The sequence below is a fragment of the Podospora pseudoanserina genome, chromosome 6, assembly GCF_035222485.1.
Source record: "Podospora pseudoanserina strain CBS 124.78 chromosome 6, whole genome shotgun sequence".
NCBI classification, from domain to species: Eukaryota; Fungi; Ascomycota; class Sordariomycetes; order Sordariales; family Podosporaceae; genus Podospora; species Podospora pseudoanserina.
The window spans coordinates 4084177-4106347 of record NC_085925.1 but is presented as its reverse complement, the minus strand read 5'-3'; the positions used below and the strand labels follow the sequence as shown (position 1 = coordinate 4106347).

At 53.3% G+C, this 22171-nt stretch overlaps 5 protein-coding genes across 5 annotated transcripts; 4 read left to right on the top strand and 1 right to left on the bottom strand.

Annotated features, from left to right (window-relative positions):
* Positions 1-2772: 2772 nt before the first annotated feature.
* Positions 2773-7040, top strand: QC764_610910 (uncharacterized protein). The gene is made up of 2 exons (XM_062949573.1): positions 2773-3943; positions 4000-7040. The coding sequence occupies exons 1-2, from the start codon at positions 3432-3434 to the stop codon at positions 4934-4936; spliced, it is 1449 nt and encodes a 482-aa protein (XP_062798329.1). The 5' UTR covers positions 2773-3431; the 3' UTR covers positions 4937-7040.
* Positions 7041-8067: 1027 nt separating this feature from the next.
* On the top strand, positions 8068-9139 carry QC764_0101390 (uncharacterized protein; the record flags this gene model as incomplete). The annotated part of the gene is made up of 2 exons (XM_062941078.1): positions 8068-8413; positions 9051-9139. The coding sequence occupies exons 1-2, from the start codon at positions 8269-8271 to the stop codon at positions 9137-9139; spliced, it is 234 nt and encodes a 77-aa protein (XP_062798328.1). The 5' UTR covers positions 8068-8268.
* A 119-nt stretch (positions 9140-9258) lies between these two features.
* On the top strand, positions 9259-12078 carry QC764_610900 (uncharacterized protein; the record flags this gene model as incomplete). The annotated part of the gene is made up of 3 exons (XM_062949572.1): positions 9259-9723; positions 9783-11834; positions 11890-12078. The coding sequence occupies 3 exons, from the start codon at positions 9259-9261 to the stop codon at positions 12076-12078; spliced, it is 2706 nt and encodes a 901-aa protein (XP_062798327.1).
* Positions 12079-13530: 1452 nt separating this feature from the next.
* Positions 13531-15030, top strand: QC764_610890 (uncharacterized protein; the record flags this gene model as incomplete). The annotated part of the gene is made up of 3 exons (XM_062949571.1): positions 13531-13728; positions 13785-13832; positions 13885-15030. 3 exons carry the CDS (start codon positions 13531-13533, stop codon positions 14947-14949), a joined length of 1311 nt encoding a protein of 436 aa, XP_062798326.1. The 3' UTR covers positions 14950-15030.
* Positions 14952-18949, bottom strand: NEW1 ([NU+] prion formation protein 1). Its single transcript, XM_062949570.1, has 2 exons — positions 16101-18949; positions 14952-16041 (listed from the first exon to the last, which is right to left on the bottom strand). Exons 1-2 carry the CDS (start codon positions 18689-18691, stop codon positions 15291-15293), a joined length of 3342 nt encoding a protein of 1113 aa, XP_062798325.1. The 5' UTR covers positions 18692-18949; the 3' UTR covers positions 14952-15290.
* Between the last annotated feature and the right edge of the window lie 3222 nt (positions 18950-22171).

The window sequence follows — 22171 nt, the reverse complement described above, 5'->3', positions numbered from 1 at the left end:
GTTCTACTTTTTTGAATGTCTTTGTTGACCTTTGAGATGGCAATATCTGTACTATCTCAGATAGGTAATGGTTCCTCTCTTTGGTATTAATACTCCATCGCTCCCAATGTCCTCCTGCTTGAATCTTGATGTACCTCATTCTGATCCCATCGCCAAACTACCTTACCACGCTCACCATACCTAGTCATCGTCGTGAATAGCAACTTACTGTTAAGCTGCTCTAGTGCCTCTTCTGATCCTCCGTGGTTTTGCGATTCGAGTTCTGACGTAAGAATCTGTTTGTGAATCGTCTATGAACGGTGCGGGTAGTGCAGCCGAGAAGGCTACAGCTGATGGGCGAATGAGAATGACAGATTCGTACTAGACTTTCCCTACGTGGCAACCCGTATGTAAGCACCACCAGAGGCTGGGGCTCGAGATTCGTACGAACCACTCCATGGATTCTAACCCCGGTCCGGTGCCCGGGAGTGATGCCGTGCCAAGGTTTTGAAACACACAGATCGCTGCTCTTGCCGCATTGATCTAGAATTGATGATGTCTACCTAGAGCAAAAATAGAGGTGTTTGTTTCAACGCTACGATTGAGTGCTCACCATCTCATGTGGCGACGGTTGTGGAGTGGAAACCGGGCATTTTCGTTAGGCAGCCGAATTGTCATTCTCGCTATTCATCCTCCTGCCACAGGCCCAACCCAAGATTTCTTTGTTTGCACCAATGTAACTATCCTCCAGTGGCTCGAACCAAGTAGCAGTCCCCACCTTCTTGTCCACGACGATTGCTGCGTTGGAGACTGAGTATAGATTTGTATTGTCTGGAAAACCAATGCGCTGGCGATTTTTGTTCTTGGTATAATGAGCGAGACATGGAAGCTTGTTGATAATAGCCTCTCCAAGGTTCATCTCGCCGTCCCACTAAATCAAAGACTACTAGTCGATAACGTACCTATGTTGAGAACTCAAAACTGAGCGTATGAAGATACCTATCTGTGTTTGTTTGATAGCTACTTCATGCCTACCTAGTTCTATGGGCTTCGGGCGTCTAGCTCTGCCTGCCTGAGAGATGCCTGGAGACAGTGAGGTGGGTCGACCTGTTATAGGTACTTAACCAGCTCCACATGGACTTAGCCTCCACGCAACTGATGCTAGGAAACGTAGTAAGAAGGTGTCTGACCATGTGCAGTGGTGTATTCATCACCCGATGTGTGAGACACGTCTATAGCCGCATCTCACGTTAACGCGGTTTGCAAAATATGCTACGGGGCAGGATACCTTATCTCAGAACACTACACCGTCATCAGCAGCACCAAGCCCACCTATCGTCCATGGCGGTGAAACAAGCACTGAGGTGATCTACAAAGAAAACTGTGGTTATCTGGCGAGTACTGCAGGCCATCGAGAAAGATGATGAGCTGGCCTCCTTGTGCGGCTCGGTGACGACGGGCAAGGTGGACTTTTGACAAGGCTAGCAGCGGTGAGAGCTTCACAAGGAGGCAATATGACGCTACGCCCTAACATTACACCTGTCTGCCAGCCTCTCGTGCGGTAATGCCCCTTCCCGATATACGCGGCATCGAAAAGACACGCCCAGGGTCTAGAACAGTCGAGGTGAAATCACCAAGCCGCTTCATCATGCAATTGCCTGTTTCGCCGCACTATCCGATGAGCTTGACCAAGGAGTGATGCACACCTCATCCAGCTCATCTCGCAATGATAAGGGGGCGCTGTTGGCCCGGTGTGTTGAAGGGAATGCGGTGACTGCATCCAGCTTATCAGTGGCGTGCAGGAAAATGGACATGGCACCGGCGAGAGGAGAAACGGCGTCTAATATTGTGAGCTGAAGACGAGGGAAGGGAAATTCGACCCCCACGCAGCAGATAAACGTTCCCAATTCTTAGAACCGGCTTGCGGCTCATGATCTTCAGAAGCTTGTCTCTGCCTGGACTGTGCTTGTGTCTTTGTCGGGAAGGAGAAAAGCCTCCGAGCATGGGAGATATCGTCACAAGTGCCATGCGGCCAGTGAAACTATCGAAACCCACCTTTGGAGAGATTCTTCGGATGCCTCAGAGAAATTGGTTGTTGTGCGGACCGGCTCGGCGCTCTTCAGCTCGGTTCAAAAGCCCTCAGAATTCCACTCCGTGAAATTATATCACTTCATGGAGCTTGCGGCTGGAAGGCATTATAGCACAAAGGAAGCAATCGCATTCCCTGAGGCCTGTTTGCACTGACCTCCAAGGCGACCAGGCGTTCCATGCCTTGTGGCACGACAGAAAAAGGCGCTATCGATGCGCTGGAGCTGTTGTGGAAATTAGCACAGGCCCAAGAGGGAATCACTGAATGCCACAAGCGGTTACTGCATGACGTCTAGGTCTAACCTGAAGAGGACGAAGAGGTGAAGGTGGTGGGCAGGAGAAGCTGCAGGAACAGGGGGGAGGCGCCCAGCCACAGTCCAATGTTCAAGACCCTCGTTAACCGAACGTTACGATTGCATTCGTACTGCGTAATTTACGCGCCCGTACACTCTTTACAGATGCCAAACAAGCATCGCACATTTCCACCACTCCAGAACGCTAGCCACGCTGTCAACCAAGAAAAGTCTGTCTGTCCGATCCATTGGCGAGCTGAGAAAAGAAGGGATTGCTTTGCAGGGTAACACGACCGCATTTCTGTGTTCGGATTCGCCCAGTGTGCCCTGGTGGGTGGTTCAATCATCCCATGAGGCCATTGGGGGGTCCGGAGGATGAAGTGCTGAAGAATGTGTAGTATACACTAGGCCTGGCGAGACCATGGTTCTGATGCTGATCGCAGATCGTCCGGCTGTTGCTGGCTGAAGATCGAGATCATCTCCATCGCGCCCTGGGCCGGTGATGATCGGTGGGGTTGTGGAAGCTGTCAAAAGTCAACTGTCAGCGAACAAGCGCGAGATTTACCGCTACCCGAAAGAGGCAGGCATCCCCTGGCCCATTCTGGCCCCTGCAGCCCAGCGACGGGACCCACCCATACGAACAGACAAGGGGGCCCCTGGGCGATAAACTCTCGCACAGGTGGGCGCCCAGACGCATGGCCAGCTCCGGATGCCTTCAGCTGCCCAGAGAGGTGCCCGGGCCTATGACCATCCCTTTTCGGGACGTCCAGCGTAACGCTCCCCCTTCATCCCGCTTTTACAACCACCACCGTGCCTTGCTGTCGGGTGCGGAGCTCCTCTTCTTTCGTTTTTTTTTTGGCATTTGTGCTTGTCTCTGCTGCAACACCAGACTGGTGTCCATCACGCCCATTCAACCCTTCCCTCTACCCCACGATCGTTTCCCTGGTTGTTTACTCTCGTTGATCTTGCAACCTCCAACTCCTCCCGCCCTGACAGCTCGACGGCGTTGTGCTCCGGCCCCGCCAACTTGGTATAAACAGCAGCCCATCAACAAGCCCAAGAATATCTCACATGGATCACCAACAAGACTACTATGGCCCTGGCCAACCAGGCACCGTGAACTCGAGCGCCGTCCCAACACCACGACGTCCGGGCTCGCTGAACGACCCAGACGGACGGAACCCCTTTGGCGATGGTGTCGAGTCCCAGGCTTCCCAGAGATCAGTCAACAATGGCAACCCATTCTCCAGCCCGTCGGCATCCCGCCCACCAAGCAGCTTCGACTCTTCCTCGGCCATGGGAGCCCGCTATGAGGACAGGGGACAGCGTTACTTTCACTCGAGGCGAGTACGCAAGGGCGAGGTGGAGAAGCCGTGGACCAAGACGGTTGATCCCAAGGAAAAGTGGGTGACGATTCTGCCCGTGATCGGTATCGTTATCGGGTTGGGAATTTCGGGCTTCTTGGTGTGGGACGGCATGCGCAGTGTGGTCAAGCACAAGTACTGCCCAGTGTTGGAGGAAGACTTTAGCGGGGGCTTCAACTCTGACGTCTGGATGAAGGAGGTGCAGCTGGGCGGGTTCGGGTGAGTTTGAGCTGAAATGCTGCCATGTCGCGATACCCCAACTAACAATATCACAGCAATGGCGAGTTTGACATGACTACTGCGGGCGACGAGAACGTCTTTGTTCAGGATGGCAAGCTCATCATCAAGGCGACCCTGACCGATGACAAGTACATCTTGCAGAACCACACCATCAACCTCATCGATGACGGTACTTGCACATCCACCGAGTTCAAGCACTGCGTTGCTGTCACCAACACCAACAACGGCAATTCGAGCATTGTGCCCCCTGTGAAGTCGGGCCGTATCAATACCAAACCGGGTGCCGCCATCAAGTATGGCCGTGTCGAAGTTACTGCCAAGCTTCCCGAGGGTGACTGGCTCTGGCCCGCCATCTGGATGATGCCCGTCAAGGACACCTATGGAGCCTGGCCTGCGTCTGGCGAGATCGACATTGTGGAAAGCCGCGGCAACAACTATACCTACCCGCAAGGTGGCAACAACATCATGTCCTCTGCGCTTCACTGGGGTCCTTCCCCCGCCCAGGACTCGTGGTGGCGCACCAACGTCAAGCGCCCCGCGCTCCACACGACCTACTCTGCCGGGTTCAACACCTTCGGTCTCGAATGGTCGCAGAAGTACCTCTTCACCTATGTCAACTCGCGGCTCCTCCAGGTTCTCTACACCAACTTTGACACTCGGCTCTGGGAGCGCGGCAATTTCCCCAGCGCCGACTCCAACGGAACCTGGATCCGCAACCCCTGGGAACAGGGCGGGCAGAACGCTCCCTTTGACCAAAAGTTCTTCCTCATCCTCAACGTTGCCGTCGGCGGCACCAACGGCTGGTTCGAGGACGGTGTCAATGGCAAGCCCTGGCTGGACTCTTCCGAGAACGCCAGGAAGAACTTTTGGGAGGCCAGAAACCAGTGGCTTCCCACATGGAAGTCCCCGCAGATGGAGGTCAGCAAGGTCATCATGTGGCAGCAGTGCAACGGTGACGAGGGTGATTTGTAGCAGGTTACGGCATTCTTCATGGGCATACAACAAACTAGGGTTAATCGTTTCCTGGGTTGGGGAGATATTTTACTGGGTGTTTTGGGTGTTACTGATAGATTGGCTTTTAATGTTTTCTGGTATATCGTAATACCTGTCTCTGTGTAACTATTCTGGTATTTGCTTGTCGAGGACGATGAGGAGCATTGGACACTGTTTTGGCAGCACAGAGATGAAGCAACAACAACATGGGTGTGCATTTTCTACCTGAGGTACTTGATCTTGATCACCTTGCCAAACGTTTCCCAGCGTGGAAATGATGTGCGATTGCATATCGATCACATGCTTTGTGCTCTTCAACAATTGACTTTGGGAGATCTGGACGCCACTGTCGATGGTGGGGGCCCAGTGATGGTGGTGAGGGACGGGAGGAGTAGCGCCATGTTGTGCCACCGTGCTGGTCTGGATCTCCAACGTCATCCAACCCGAATTGGCTGTTGTGGTTGTTGTTGTTGTTGAAGGTACCCACCTTATCTTCAAGCTCGGTGAAAGGTGAGCTGACTGCAGATCAGGGGTGTCTTTTCACGATGTCAACATTGGACCCAAAACGAGGATCAAGGTGCATGGCCCTGACATCTTATATGTCAAGAAGCATACAAGCTTATCCTTAATCCAAAGATGTGAGGTTGAAGTCCAACTCCATGTGGCTGACCGAAGCATTGCAGTTCCATGGAACGGTCTCACCTGCAGCACCACCCTTGACATAAACACCGCAAAAAAGTCCGAACCCCCTCTAGCAAAGTTATCCGAAACCGCCTTGTCACGTATTGTAAAACAAACGAGTCGTCTTCCAAGTCCAAGAGCGTAAGCTGCATCTAAACCGTCCGACCTGCCTGGAAAGCTCGTATTTTGGCCTTTGTGATCCACCACAAGAACCAACCTCGAGCGGATATCCACTCGAACCTTTGGGAGAGCGCAACAAAACCACAAATGATGGCGCCGACCACCGATGCGCTGGACACTCATGGGCGATACGAAGCCCTGGGTACGATGTAAGGAGTTAACGCCAGAGTTTCGTTCACAGCAATCAAGCACAACAGATGACGTGAGTAATGATGCCAACTACCGTTCCCGCCGTACAACACTTTGCTCTGTTATTTACAGAATACCAGGGCCGCAGCTATGTTTGTGCTTGTCTTACCTGGAGCGCGCGGGGCAGGAGGGGCGGCAGCGACCGAGCCGTCAGTCTCAGTCCCCTGAGCCCGAAAGCTCGGCGGCGTCGACAAATCTACGGTGAGCCGCCACGGCGAAGTTGACCAGAAAGGTGCGATGCGAAAAGCAAAGTTTCTCCGTGCATGCAGAGACTGAACCGAGCCTTGGGATTCTCAGCATCACCTTTGGCATCATAGCGCGATGATACTCGCCTGGAGTTGGCCATTTTATTTATTTTTTGTTCAGGGTCTGCCTCAAAAGGCTTGGCGAGGCCAAACCTAAGCCGGTGAGCCCCTCAGCCGGCTGGTGATGGATTGCTTTCTCGATAGGGCTTCCAGGTTGTTCGGAGGGCTCCACCACACGAGCGCTAGAAATTTCCTGAAGGCCGGGACACCCGTTGACGGAAATGGTGCCCAACACGTGCCCAATGGTGCCGGCTGCTGTGGAAAAAATATGTATGTATTGTACGGCCGATGCTGCTGTCTTCGGGGGTTCCAGACGGTGGAGATGGCTTCGCGAAAACGAGTCAAGCGGTGGCTGCAGTCCCAAGGCAGGAAAAGCCATTGCGTAGCTGCCAGCTGAAAAGGGAGCGGTGTTATTGCAGAGGACGCATCCTGTGCAGCATTCGGCTGTGATATTGACACTGACAACGCAGCCATGCATGTTGCTGATAAGAGACGCGATCCTGACGCTTGTGTCTAAATTTTTTTTTTTTGGAGAATACTCAACAACCGAGAACCCTGGCCCTGTCTGCCGGTATCCAACATGATCGACGTCGGCGGAACCCAGCAATTTGGGTCGGCCGGGATGGCGCTGGCATTTTTCATTCATGAAAATGAAAACCCTATTTTAGATGGCCGATTACCGAGATAGTCTCTGGTGTTTTTCGATCCGAGACCTAACAGAGCTGGACGAATACTGGGAAGCCCATGATGGAACAAGTGGCCCTCATTTGTTCTTATCGTCCCTGGGAGACCCTGAGTCGTTACCAACCTGTGGGTTCAGTGGCACGGTTCACCGAAAGGCAATGATGAGATGAACAAGAGCGGTGCACGGTCTCGGATATCAGATAGGACCCCTCCGCGGCTGACTTTTACGGGGATGTGAACAAGACACCTGGTTTTTCTGGCTTTCTCTCAAGAAGAGGTCGGCACGGGATCGCGCAGCGACTGGCCAGTTGAGATGTCGGAATTTTTCTGTTTGGCGGGTTCGGGTTGTACAGAGATAGGGGAATACGAGAAGACGGCAGCAACAACGTTTATGAGCCAAAAATAGGTAGGACAGCTGCATAACCTCGGCCAACAATTGTTGCCTTCCTAATCAGATTGTTCCTGATCAAAATGCGAGCCAACGAATCCAACGAGAAAAAGCAAACATTTCCTCGTCTCTCTCACATTGATTGATTAGGGACCTGAGGTGCCTACCTTAGGGAGATCGGGAAAACATGATGTGCGCGGGGATTTGGTCGCGGCGCTGCAAATAAGGTTTAGAGGATGAGGGGCACAGCGATTAATACATGCGGAATTGTCATCATAAGCCTGTACTCTATAATTGCAGTGTCACTAAATCCGGGCGACGCGACTTATCATGATGAAAATGAACATCAACAACAGCACAATCAGGTAGTTATATGTTCTAGAGGTCCATGACCAAATTGGCTACCATGGCGAAGTGCGAGCCAGGGTTGTAGTGACTGGTAATGGTGTCCGTTAACATACCAAGCAGAGTGTCCTGCAGTCCTCTATTAACTTCACACCACTGCATCAGCGTCTGCGATGTAACATACTATGGCGCGATACAAAATGGAGCATGTCCCCCACCGACAGAGGGCGCGAGCGATAGGGGGGGTCGCAAAGCAATAAACAGATATAATAAAAAAAAATATTGCGATAAATAGATGTGGTTGCCATTCAAGAGCTGAGCTGGAAACCCACCGCTGTCGCATTAGTACCGCATTCTTCTGCCCCTGTCACCCCACCTTTCTGATGTGACAGGTATCCGTATCGATGTATTTCAGTGAAACTATTGTTTTCCCCACTTTCCACTGAAAGTACGAGAGCAAACACTTCGCATTGGCGTTCCCAAAGGTGCTGAGAAAAACGCCATGAAATTTCCCTAACCGCCAAGCTTCCAGCCTGTGGATGCGCCCAAAAATGGCGCCGGCGACAACGAACCGCCTGGCCCTGCCGATTTGGACTCCAGGGCAGCCTGGACGGAGGAGAACAAAGCTTCGCCTGCCCCGTTCAGTCTCTGAGCGCGGAAGGGTGACCTTCAGCCAGATCAAGAGTCACCACCAGCCAGGGCGTTGTGACAGTCAAACAGAGGATGACTGACAGCGGGACAGGAATAGGATACGTACCGGTAACCTGGCTTCCGCTATCACCCACACGGGCCCTCCCAGGTCCCTCATCCATGCTGTGAACACCACACAGACAGGGGGGGCACATGCCAAGCGCCTGGGCTTCGGTGGTCGTCAAGACCCCTGGGGCCAATCGCCTCTGAACCGGGGGGGCAGCTTGCATCCCAGCTCCAGTTGCTGTCCACTCTTTTGATCCTCCCCCTCCCTGTCGCCGTCTCTTCGTTCTGTTCCTCCAGATCTTCGAATTGAAAAAAAAAAGGTCAGAAAGGCTCGGGATCAAGGACAGGACAGGAGCTGTGAAAGCTTGGGCGCCCATCACCAACACTCCACAAGGCACTGCATTTGACCCAAGCCGTCGAAGTCCGCTGTCTTGAGCGTCCTTCACCCGTTGTCTCACTCGCCTCGCTCCTCCGGCTTGGAGCATAAACAGCAAGCCGTCCACTCGCTACCTTGACTTGGTACCACGCTCGTTTCGCCCAAGCATCAACACTCAGTCCCCAAGACTAAACAACAAGGTATGTCTTTGGTGTGCGAGGAGCGGTGGCGGATGCTGATCACATACAGACGTCAAGTTAAGCATCCACTTGGGTGTTAAGGTTGTTGTCGGTTCGAGTGGCGCTCTCCACTGTGTGCTCTTGAACAAGAGGGCTTAAAGTTAAAGGGCCTCCCCACCCTTCCGGACTGGGAACTTGAACTTCGACCGGCAAGAGAGCACTTGGGAAACGTCTCTTCTCAACCGAGTGAGGCCGCGGTGCCTCGACCCCATCCAGCCATGGGTATCGGCAACTACTTCAAGGCCGAGAAGCCCGGCAAGTCGGAAGAGGCACAACAGCAGCAGCAAGTACAGCAACTCCAGCCCCCACAACCACGTCGAGGCTCGAGACAACATGGACACCAACAAGGCCAATCATCCGTCTCGGAGAAGCCGCCATCAGAAAGGTTGACTCACAATGAGCACGAACTTCAGCTTCCCACACCGCGGGGGAGCTCGAGGCCGCAGTCAGTATCAGGTCGGTCCATCAAGTCAACAGGTAGCTCCATGTTCCTCGATGACATCAAGCACGAGGTCATGGTAAACTACCTTTACCAACAGCAGTGCTCGCACTTGTGGGTATCAGATGGCAGCGGCGAGATAGAGGGCGTACTGTTGCGCAAGTCAAGGGGACAGTACATGGCCTGCCCGCCATCACTTGGAAACTCCCCATTCGCCATGGCTTGCGCTGCGCTCAATGTTCAGGTATGTGGACTGCTTGCTGTTTGAGAATGCGCCAGCGTGTATGCTGACCCGGACCGTAGTGTGCCATGACTGTCAACTCCAGAGTTATCAAGACCTTTTTGGCCTGGTCGCCCGATGCCGTTGATGTGCCATTGATGAACGGCTTGCGCGTTCAGATTCTTCCCACTATTGACGACCTGCCACGTGCCAGAAAGCACCAGTTCGCCGCTTTTGTTGCCTCCGAGGGCCTCCTGATTGTGTGGGACGACGAGGCGCTACACCTGGTGGAGAGAGCGAGAGGTATCGAGAAGGAGCTGATGGACTTGGTCTGGAAGGCTGGCGCTGAGGAAGATGAGGAGGAAAAGGGTGGATTTCCCATCCCTGTGGAGGCCGAGGTTGACGAGGAGAGCGGAGAGTTGAAGCCCGAGAAGAGACCAGTCCATCTGCTCAACACCTATCTCGTCAGCTTGACCCTCATTCTGGTCACCGTCTCTCTGGGCGCCGCCTTCCGCCAGCTCGCCATTGAGGTTTCGGTCGACAACAACTACACCCGCTTGGCCCTCGTCGCCTTGTTCCCAGTTCAGATCTTCTTCACGCTCTTCTTCGCCCAGGTTATCGTCGGTTGCCTGGCTCAAATCTTTGGTCCGATCCGCCAGCTCACCATCAACTCCAAGTTTTACTCTGCGCGCCCACCTCCGAGACTGCAGGCGGCCATCCTGCCACACGTGACGGTCCAGTGCCCCGTCTACAAGGAGGGTCTCAACGGTGTCATTGCGCCCACCGTCAAGTCCATCAAGCAGGCCATGTCGACATACGAACTGCAGGGTGGATCTGCCAACATGTTCATCAACGATGATGGCCTTCAGTTGATCTCGGAAGAAGACCGCCGCGCCCGCATCGAGTTCTACGCCGACCACAGCATTGGTTGGGTTGCCCGTCCCAAGCACGGCGAGAATGGTTTCACTCGAAAGGGCAAGTTCAAGAAGGCTTCTAACATGAACTTTGCCCTCATGATTTCGTGCAAGGTCGAGGAGAAGCTCGAGCAGATTCAGCGCACCCCGGATTGGTCTCAGCACGATGAAGCGATGGCCTACGAGCGTGCTCTCAAGGAGGTCCTCGAGGCCGATGGCCGCGCCTGGGCTGATGGTAACATCCGTGTTGGTGATTATATCCTGCTGATTGACTCTGATACCCGTGTCCCCGCCGATTGCCTGCTCGACGCCGTCTCCGAGATGGAGCTCTCTCCCGATGTCGGCATTATGCAATTCTCGTCCGGTGTCATGCAGGTCGTCCACACCTACTTTGAGAACGGCATTACCTTCTTCACCAACCTCATCTATAGTGCTATTCGGTACACTGTCTCCAACGGTGATGTCGCCCCCTTTGTCGGTCACAATGCCATTCTCCGCTGGTCCGCTATTCAGCAGGTCTCGTATGAGGACGAGGATGGGTACGAAAAGTTCTGGTCTGAAAGCCACGTGTCTGAAGATTTCGACATGTCACTGCGTCTCCAGTGCAATGGTTACATCATTCGTCTCGCTGCGTGGGCCGGTGAAGGGTTCAAGGAAGGTGTGTCACTTACCGTGTACGACGAGTTGGCCCGTTGGGAAAAGTATGCCTATGGTTGCAACGAGCTGCTCTTCCACCCTATTCGCATGTGGATCTGGAAAGGGCCATTCACTCCTCTCTTTCGCCGCTTCCTGTTCTCCAACATTCGCTTCACCTCCAAGATCACCGTCGTTTCTTATATCGGTACCTATTACGCTATCGGCGCTGCCTGGATCATGACCAGCGTCAACTACTTCCTCATGGGCTGGTTCAACGGGTACCTCGACAAGTACTATGTAGACTCGTGGCAGGTTTGGTTCTCCATCATCATTGTGTTCAACGGGCTGGGCAACATCGCCCTGGCTGTCATGAGATACCGTGTCGGCGAGCGCAACATTCTGTACGCCATCTTTGAGAACTTCAAGTGGACCTTCTTGCTGGCCATCTTCTTGGGTGGTCTCTCGCTGCACGTTTCGCAGGCCCTGCTGGCCCACATGTTTGAGATCGACATGACATGGGGTGCCACCAGCAAGGAGGCCGAGTTCTCCAACTTCTTCATCGAAGTGCCCAAGGTGCTCAAGAAGGTATGCTATCTGTTTTGCTATCTCCACACGAGCATCATGCTAACACGGCCATCAGTTCAAATTCTCAATGCTTTTCGCCTCACTCTTCATTGCCGGCATGGTCATCCTCGCCGTTGCGCCCTTTATTCCTTACAGCTGGCACATCACCGACTTTGTGGCCATCCTTCCCATGGCGACCGTCGCGGCATCGCATCTGTTGCTGCCGCTTGCTCTCAACCCAGCGCTGATGACCTTCTCGTGGTAAATGATGAGCCACGACCTCGAACAACAAAATCGTTGCACTTTTTTCTTTCTCTTTTTGTCACGTGCAGCCATGCATATATCACATACAGCCCGAAATATACTTATTGTTATCACCGGCACCTCTCGCCAAAACAAACACTACAAAATCTTTTCTTCTGCTCTCAGATATACACGACTCATATAGACCAGGAAGACAATAGGGGGTGGGATTGGTACCTAGGAAGGCGGAAGTTTGGAGTTGGTTAGGGGTTCTTGGATTTATTGTTTTATTTATTTGGTTAATTTGATAGTGCTGTTTTACGAGGATGGGACAACCTTATTGGTAATTACCTATTCTTTTTCTTCTCATGATAGTATGTGAGTGTAATACCTTGTGGAAAGCCTGGTGGAACCACGATACCTAGCAAGAATGGAACACGATTCAACCACATTGAGGCAGTCATAACGCGTTATTGTACGCCAGCTTTTTGTCGGTACAATCGATATACGACTGTCAGTAATTTAGAGTCGAACCTGCGTTAGCACTCACCTGCTCCGGATCGCTACCCTTCACGACCGCACGTAGTCGGCTGTACACTCGCAGAACATCCTCCTACAGCATCATCAGCCTATCATGTCAAGTCTTGCGGTCTCGTGATGGCCGAGAAATCAGGGTTGGCAGAGCTCGACGTACGACCGAATCTCGTATTAAGGAGCGGTCTCCGATCGAGTCAGCTGCGAAGCGCTTGCCATGCAGATGGCGTATATGCAGCTGCCAATTGCCGCGGCGCGCGCACCAGCGATAGCCTTAACCTGAGACACGCAGATAAAAGACGATAAGCAGGTTTCGGGTTGCCAAAATCACGGTGGTGCATCTACAGAGAATCTCGTCTGGGCTTGACCTGCGGCCTTGGCCAAGAACGCCAACCTGAATGACAACACCGCATATTCGTCTCGTGGCACCTGTGGAACGAGAGCTCGCACCCGATGGCTTGCAAGGCTTGTATCCCATTTTCTATCTGCATATGTCGATTCCAGCTTGCCTTGCTCTTTTCACCCTTTCGAGAAGGGTATCGGAAGGTGAGGTACCTAGGAAGCGGTCAGTAGGTAGCCGTGGAGGCTGTTGTGGCGGCCGCTTAAAGGGGCTCTATAAGCATTGAGGTGGAGAGAAGATACAAAGATATAAGATAAAATAAAATAAAAGGTATTTCTTGTTGCTTCTCCCCGGATACATCTTGTTTGTGTTTGTGTAGGACGATAGGAGCTGGATGAGACGATTGCCAAAAGTTTTGGAGGACCCCGCCACACTACATTGATAATCATCAAACTGAGGAACTTTGAAGCCACAATATCCTACATCACAGCTATTTATCTCAAGGGCCTAGCTGGCGAGGCGAGATCACCGGAAGCTTCAAAAAGGCTGGGGGTGGGTAGACTCAAAAGACATCAAGTGCGCCTATAGACTTGTTTCGGGATGGTTCAGGTCTACACACTCCTCTTCATCATGCAGACAAGGTCAAGATCGGTATGGAGGGCTTCAGCCACTCTACTCAGTGCACTAGCGATGCTACCATCGCCGGTTATGGCTGAGACCAAACGGGCGGAGCCAAAGGCTTTGGGAGAGGTCCTCGCAGGCAATGAGGAGCTCTCGACATACTACAGTTTGATCAAGGTAAGGTAGCTTCCGGAACCCTCAGGGCTCGTTCATTCTGCTAATAGACTGTCTAGAAAAACCCGGACATTCTTTTGCAGCTCCCTCACTCAGGCGGCGTGACTGTATGACCCCCTTACATGCCTTCTGCCGTACTTCAGCTGACATCCGCTACAGCTTATCGCCCCGTCGAACGAAGCCTTCAACAAGACCCAATCCTTAAACCTGGAAGACTCCAACCTTATCACCTCCCTCCTCCAATACCATATTCTCCCCCTCTCAGTCAACGTCTCCTCTCTCGAACCCGGACCTTCCTACCTCTTCCCCACCCTCCTCACCTCCTCCAACTACACAAACGTCACCGCAGGCCAAAACATCCTCCTCTCCCGCCAGCACGACGACACAACCGTCGTCACCTCTGGCCTCGGCACCCGCTCCACTTTCTTCGAGTCCCCCGATCAAGACATCCCCTTCACAGGCGGCTTCATCCAGATAGTCGACACCCTTCTCGTCCCCCCCTCCCGGCTAGAAATCACTGCCCGAGATGCCTACAAAGACCTCACCTCCTTTTTGGGGGCTCTCTACAAGTCCGGCCTATCGCCCGCCCTCTCGTCCCAAAAAGACATCACCATCCTCGCTCCCCGCAACGCCGCCTTCCAGTCCATCGCCTCCGCCCTCGACCCCCTGTCCAGGGAGGACCTCGCCACCGTCCTCAAGTACCACATCATCCCCGACAAAGTCCTCTCCTCCTCTGACCTGTCTGCCCTCGGCAACTCGACCGGTTCGTCGCTGGCAACGCTCCTCGGCGCCGACAGCAGGGCAAGCAAAGTCACCGTCTCCAGAGCAGGCAACAACATCTTCTTCAACTCGGCGCAGCTCCTCCAGTCGGATATCTTGCTTGCCAACGGGGTCATCCACATCATCGACAATGTCCTGAATCCGGATGAGTTCGCCGAGGTGCCCGACCTGGAAGCCAAATCCCAAACCCCCGTGTTCCAGGTCAGCAAGGGCGCCGAGACGCGCACGGGGACGAGGGTGCCGGCGCCGTTTACCACCTGGCTGCCCTGCACCACTGACTGTCCTGAGCCGACTGTGGACGCAAACACACAAAGGACGGCGACGACAACCGGAAGAAACGGAGTGAACAGCCAGACTAGCAGTGGAATGGGTGCCCAAGTGACGGCTCTAGCAGGCATCTTGGGCGCCGTGGGTGTGGGCGTGATTGGAATGGGGGTAATGTGATTCTGCACCTCAAATACTTTGTTCAGTGTCATATAAATAAATAATCACAAGTCGGAAATAATATACCACCATCAACACCTCATGAATCTATGCTTTATGTCTAGCGCCAAACGCCTCTATCTTCTCTGGTAACCCCCTCCCTTGAAGCCAAATTTTGAGCCCATCCCAAGTGCTAACTTGATCTAGAAAGGAAACCGCTCTACACTGCCCCTATGACCCTCTACGTTATAAACAGACCGACGCCATGCCATGCTCAGGTTACATATCGCTGATCGCTGAGTTTCCGCAGTATATAGAAAGCCATCCAAAAAAGCCAACCATCTTCATGCTTGTCATCGCCTTTAGTCGTCCGCCTCATCATCCGTATCAAGGGGCTTGGGGGTGCCCTTGGGACTGTTGAGCCAATCGATGTGCCTCAACCGGCGCCTGGCCTCACGTTCCTTGAGCTCTTTCTTGGTCATCTTCTTCTTCTTTCTCGCCCGGAACTTCAAGGCCTCGCCGGCATTGTCCTCGACACCGCTGTTGACGGCGCTGGGGGCGGCGCTGCTCAGGGCGGGTGTGTTAAGCCCGCTGGGAACAGCACTGGGGACCGCACTGGTGTTGGCACTGTCTTCGAACCGATCCAGCGCAATGGCATTGTTGCTGCGATGCGTGACCCGCCCGTTGTCAACGTGCCAAGTCTCGGAAGCCAGGGCTCCCACAAACTCTTCGTTGTGGGAAATCATCACCACGCCGCCCTTGAACTCGCGAATGGCAACAGCCAGGCCACCGAGGGAGTCACGGTCCAAGAAGTTAGTAGGCTCGTCAAGCACGAGCAAATGGGGGTTGTTCCACATGGCACCGGCAATGACAACCTTGACCTTTTGACCTCCGGAGAGCGAGCCAATCTCATTGTGGTTCGCAATCTCGGGATCAAGACCGAGATCCTCAAAGTGCTTGCTGATGACGGAAGGCTGGAGCTCACGGTAACCGAGACCTTCACGCGAAGCCTCGTGGTCGTCAAACTCCTGCACCAACTTGTCGAAGCCGAGCTCGAGCAAAGTCTCGCGAGAAAAGTGAGAGTTGTGCTTGGGCAGGAAGCCACGCCATTTGCTGTTGGTCGCATGTTAGCAAGAGTAGATCAAAGCAAGATTCGGGTTGGGTCTGGTTACATCTCGTATTGGAATGTCTTCTTGTATTTTTGGCGACCGACAAGGGCCTCGATCTGGCGAGGAGCCTTACCGCCACCAACCTCGACAAACTTGTCCATCTGCTCGCGATCCTGGTCGGACAGCGCACGGGTCTGCTTCATGTGCACTTCACGATCGTCACCATGGGCATAACGCCATTGAAGATACTGGTTGGGCGTCTTCTCGAGATGCATTTCGACGTGCTCGAGGGCGTGCTGCTTGATGTAACCGATACGAAGGTTGGGGTGCTTCTCCACCTTTCCAGTGGTGGGAATAACTTCACCGGTCAACAGCTTGATGAGGGTAGACTTGCCAGCACCGTTGGGGCCAATGATGGCAACACGCGACGACAGAGTCAGCTGGCAAGAAGCATCTGACAGGGATGGCTTGGGCGCCTTGGGGTATGTGTACGAGACGTTGGTCATGCGGATGATGGCGCGTGTGTTGGACTTGACACCACTCAGAATGCCGGGGGGAGGAAACTTGAACTGGACGAGCGAAGCAGACAGAGTGTAGTAGCTCTTGGCCTCGGGGCGGCGCTTGACAAAGGCAGCAAGATTGCCCTTGTAGTGGCCAAGCTTCTTGTTGGGCTCGTAGTGGTAGATATCGGTGGTGACCTCGTCCAGGAAGCCCGAGTCGTGAGACACGATCAAACTGGTGATGTCGGGGTGTGTCTTGAGGTAGTTCTCAAGCCACTTGATGTTGGCGACGTCCAAGTGATTGGTAGGTTCGTCGAGTAACAAAACATCGGCTCTTTGAAGCATGGCACGGGCAAGAGCCAGCTTCATCTTCCAACCACCAGAGAGAGACCCAACCTTTTGCGATTGCCTGCCCTCGGGGCCCGATGTGAAACCGAACTCCTCCAAGACGGTAACAATGCGCTCCTTTCCTTCCTTGGCGATGGTGGGATCCTTGGAAACAAACTCGAGAATGCTGATATCGGCATCCTCACCCTGGTTGTGTTCGACGTAGCAAGTGCGCAAAACATCTTGAGACGGGAAGCCCTCGAGCTTTCCATTGGCGATACTCTTCATCAGAGTCGACTTTCCAGCACCATTGCGACCACACAAGCCGTAACGATGACCCTTCAGGAGCCTAAGGTTCGTATGCGACAACAAAAGCATACCACCATAAGCCAGAGAGAAGTCGGCGTTGACAATCTCAATCTCACCGTCGTCTTCCTTTTCTGGAACACCGTACTTACGCGCATCCTCTTCCACATAGAACTTGTGAACGGCCTCGGCGACGGCATCGCTGGCTTCGGGCTTTCGCAACAGGTCCTTGAGGTAGGGCGCAATCTTCCTAGGGATGCGATCAAGGTGGCGGTGGTTGACGTCTTCGCAAACCATTGAGGAAATAAATGGAGCGGCCAGCTTGTAGAGGGCTTCGTCGCCATTTAGGCCGCCGTTCTTCTTGATTTCTTGGTCCAACACCTTGGCAACATCCTCAGCCGAAGTGCGCTCAATAATTGTCAAGGATGCCGAGTTGTCGTTACCCATAGCCTTGTCCATGACGGCCAACGCACGGGTGGCGATCTCACGAACCTCGGGGAGCGAGGCGCGGTTGACGACGCTCTTCACACCAGGCTGAAGCTTGGGGAGGAAAGTACGGGCCTCGATGGGGTCGTGGACGAGCTTGGTCAAGTTCTCGGTAATGACAACGGTCTGGCGGAGAACTTCTTGGGGAGTCGAGGGGTTGTTGAGAGAGCGCTCCAGGAAAGGAGTCAAAAGGGCGAGAACGGGAGAGGTGACGATGGCGACAAAGGTTGTCTGGGAGAGGGCGTGGATGGCCTTGTGCACCGCCTCAACAGATGGGTGATGCATGGTCTCGATCAGGAGAGGAATGCGAGATGCGACATCGTCATTGGAGAGAAGGGTCGTGATGGCCGTCATGGTCTTGAGAGCCTGCTTCTCGACCTCGGTCTTCATATCCAACATGCCATTCTCGGTGATGGGAATCAGAGTGGCAAGCTTGGAGCCCATGGCCTCGCGCATGATATCCTGCTCGGCGGCCTGCTCCTTGGTGCTGCCAATGGTGATCTGAGCCTTGTTGGCCATCTTCTCCATGATCTTGAAGGCGCCGACAACACCCTGCCACTTTCCACCGGCCTTCTTGATGTACTCGACGATGGCGGGCAGGAGGGCAGCGACCATGGCCTCGGGGCTCAGGTTGGCGAACAAGGCATCGATGCCATACTGAGCAGCCTCGCGGACAATGGCGCCCTTGTCGGCAAGGGCATCGAGAGCAATCTTGAGAAGGCCACCATCCTGGATGAGGAAAACAACCTCGGTAATGGGCGCAGCTGGGGGCAGCCGCTCAAACAGGGCACCAAGGAGGTTCTGGGCACCCTCGCGGCGGAAACCGCTCTTCTTGTCGATGGAAGCCTTCTTGATCTCGGAGATGATGTTGTAGTGGTGGAGGCCACGGAAACCCGTTGTGTTGATCAGGATGTCGCAGAGAGCGTAGCAGGCTTCGATCGATTGATTGGACGAAGAGGCGTTGAAGATGGTCTCGAGGATGGCTGCGACGTCTGCCACCGGGGGGGCAGCGCCGTTGATGGGAACGACAGTCATGGTGGTATGCGGATCGCTATTGCTGACTGAAATCCTGCAAGAGAACGCAAAGAGGGAGACGCAGGGCCAGACGGGGTCTCGGGGGAAACCTGCGCTGGAAATGCGCACTGCGGTCAGGCGCGAAGGGGGAACTAGTCTCGACAAGAGTGAGGCGCAAGTCGGTGTAGAGATAAAAAGATTATGTGTGTCGCTGCAGACCCGAGAAAATGTCTTGCTCACCCCGCCACAACGTGCATTTTTTTGGGCGCAACCTGTGCTTATCGGCTCTTTATCTGGCCAAAACTCTCTGAAATTTTCTTATCGGCTGCTGAATCAGCCATCTTGAAGCATGGGCTGGGAGGGGGTACCGCTGAGCATCTGTCAAATGTGGGGCCCCGCCAAAGCAGTGAATGGCGGGGCAGGCAAGGCTCTCCCTTCCTGGCAATTGCCCTGAGCACTACAGATGTATCAGTCTTCTCAATCATTTACAGGACTTCGCTATCTTCGACCACAATCCATAACTAATCAAATACTTATATCTTATTCTTTGTCCACCTTGAGCGTGGCACTTAAACCACCACTCCGATGTTTCAGGGGCCTGAACCTTTCATTCGGGTCCGGGAAGAGCCGTCGCCACACCTTATAAACAGGACTCCAAGATGTGAACCTTCGCATATCATTACCACATCATCTCGTAATTGCGAGCCCGGGTCCTGTCCAGCTCTGATCGTCTTGAGCCAGGTATGTATGCTCCATCTCACATCTTATCCAGGATGTTGCCAGCCACTAATTTAACTGAGGTGGGAACTCATATAATGAGGAGGGAGCTCTTTGTCTCTGTGCCATTATCCTTCATCCTTCATCTCATATTGTTCCCTTTATCTCTCTAGCGCCAAAGGCAGGCACCACGCCGAGCCCACGCATCGCACTGTCAAGCCAACGATTACCTGGCCGAAAGTTTCCCGCACCGCCCTCCTCCAAGTCGACCCGATATTCCTCTTAGACGCCGGCACCGGTCCCGTGCCTCGACAGTTACTTCAAAATTCAGCTGCCTAGAAACCTTTGGCTGCCAAGCTCACCGCTTGACTCGGAGGGCCGACAAGTTGGATGTGGCGTCGTGTACAAGAATTGTTGGTTCATCTTGACACAGAAACGAAGCAAAAACCCATGTTTTTACATAGGGCTGTGCTGGCTTCCGGCCAACAGCGTTCAACAACAGCCTGCCGTGCGACCAGCCGGAAACATATCGACCCGTCCCGGAACGCGGCTCCTCGACCCCAAGTCATGTTGGGAAACGCTGGGAAACACAATCAACGAACCTCTTGGCATATCCGTTACAAGCAAGGGTGCTCACCTACGAAGCGCAGGTGCGGCACATCTCAGATCAACCCGACCCAGCTCGGCGCAAGGCCCTTCCCGAACCAGACTGTCGGTAAATCCTTTTGACTTGTAACACAGCGACGATGTCATGGTGGACCAAGATGACTTCACTCATTCAGGCTTCCAATTGATCAAGAAGCTTTGCAAAGTCAATTTGTCAGATTCGGACTTGATATCCGAGACCCATTCCCCAAAGCAGGAGGAAAAGGGCTCTCGTCTCCGCCCACTTCGGATCTTGGAACCTTCTACCTGGCGCCGTCCGGAGCCTCGGACATATCTCCTAGACAGCTTTTCACGCCAGAAAAACCAGCCAGCTACATGACGAACTGTTCCCGTAAGGCTGAACCCGCCTTCCACGACGCCATCGGACTTGAGTCCCGGTGTCCGCGCAGCTCCGGTAGCGCGGGTCACGTAACCGCGTCATCCGGCCGACACGTTTGCTGATGTCACAAGATGACAACGCTCGATTGAACAAACGTCTCTAGCTATGCACTAGAACGGCACATCAGAGACTGTTGGTTGCTAGTGAGTTCTACCAGGGGCGTTGCCTCCACCTCCACTCCCCTACACCACCTACCCGCGTCGCCTTAACTACTTACGTTAGTTGTGTAACCACGGTTAGAATCCCTCCGATCCTCTTTGGGCCTTGATCATTGGCAAAAGCAAGAGATGGACCAAGGTCGTTTGATTTTCGTGGCATACTGTTGCTCAGTACGCGTCTTCTTGCTGGACGAAACAAGTTTGAGGGCGGTTGGGTTCTGTCCTACTTTGCTGCTCTCTACACATGTCGCCCTTGATAAGTCAAAAATTGCCCCCAAATATTCGCTGAATCAGTCCGTCATAGACATGGTGTCTTGTGCAGCCTGTACAATTAGTAGTCGTAGTCTAAATCCTTCTGTGCAACTACGATGGGGCCCTCCACATTTTGTGTGCTTTTAGTGCCTGGCAACACCAGACCCCCAACCAGGGTGATCACAACCGGCGAAAGTGATCATTGTTCCAAAGCAGAAAAACTGTTTTCATACGCTAAGTCGGGGTTACATAACAGTGTCCGGGTAGGAACCCGAATTTCTGCCCGTGAACCCTTGCCGCCGCCACCGACCAAGCTCTCGGAGCCGAGCAGGGTTCAGCACGGCAAACCGAGCGGTGCGAAGAGAAAGCCACCCCCATATGCTATACATACCTTAATCTGCCCGGTCTGCTTCTCTCACCTTGCTGACCTAGGTAACGACAAAATTTTGCAAACACCCAACCCTGTCCTAGACGACCCCCCGGCACCTGTGCCTTGATCTCACCTGCAGCAAAAGGATCACGAATCCGTAAATGTTGTCTAGATCCTTCTTGGGATGCGGCAGAATCGAGGCAGCTCCGTGGCATAATTGGCTTGATTTGGAAATGCCGCTGTTGGTTGTTGACTTTGGTGGCCGAAGCTCTTCGGCTGGCTGGTGCACAAGGTGGCACAGAGGAGCAGTTTACCCCTGAGCTCCAGACATCTCCTTGCCACCAACTCCCACAGCCGAAATTCTAGCCCAAAATGTATCGTGTAGTGAAATGATGTTGTGAAACGTGGCATAGGCCTATTCTAGACTATCGTAACTTCTAGTATTCTAAAAATGCATCGCTCAGACAAGAAGAGGAAAGGAAAGGAAAGTCTTGGTTATTGGTACAGAGAGGAAAAGAAGTGTAAAAAGCCAAAAGTGAAAAAAAGGAATGCCGTATGCTGTTGGGATACGAAGCTGCTCGAGAAGTGATCCCACAAACGTCACCAACAACCCAATCCCTCCATGTATCGTAGAAGGCATCGTCCGTAGGTATGTCCGAACGGTTTCGACCTCCGACGCACTGCATCATCAGTTCAGTTCCACTGCAAGTCAAATCTGACATGCATCATTAGCCACCCAGTCACGCCCGCTCTTCCCTCAACGGGCAAACCATCATATAGTAAAGGAAATAAAAAGACCAGAAAAAGGAAAGGAAACAAAAAAGACATGCAAAAGGGAAAAAAGACGTCATAAAATCATGAGTCCACCATCAGCACCCCCTTCCCCCTTCTACCCGTTTTCGCCTTCCGTCCCTTCTTCATACATCATTCGCTCACCGATAGAGCAGGTAGTAGTCCAG

Bases quoted from the DNA above. Each gene is read 5' to 3' on its own strand.
- NEW1 (XM_062949570.1), bottom strand. From the start codon at position 18,691: ATGACTGTCGTTCCCATCAACGGCGCTGCCCCCCCGGTGGCAGACGTC. The intron at 16,042-16,100 runs GTAACCAGACCC...TGCGACCAACAG, and splicing joins AAGACATTCCAATACGAGAT to CAAATGGCGTGGCTTCCTGC.
- QC764_610910 (XM_062949573.1), top strand. From the start codon at position 3,432: ATGGATCACCAACAAGACTACTATGGCCCTGGCCAACCAGGCACCGTG. The intron at 3,944-3,999 runs GTGAGTTTGAGC...ACAATATCACAG, and splicing joins GTGCAGCTGGGCGGGTTCGG to CAATGGCGAGTTTGACATGA.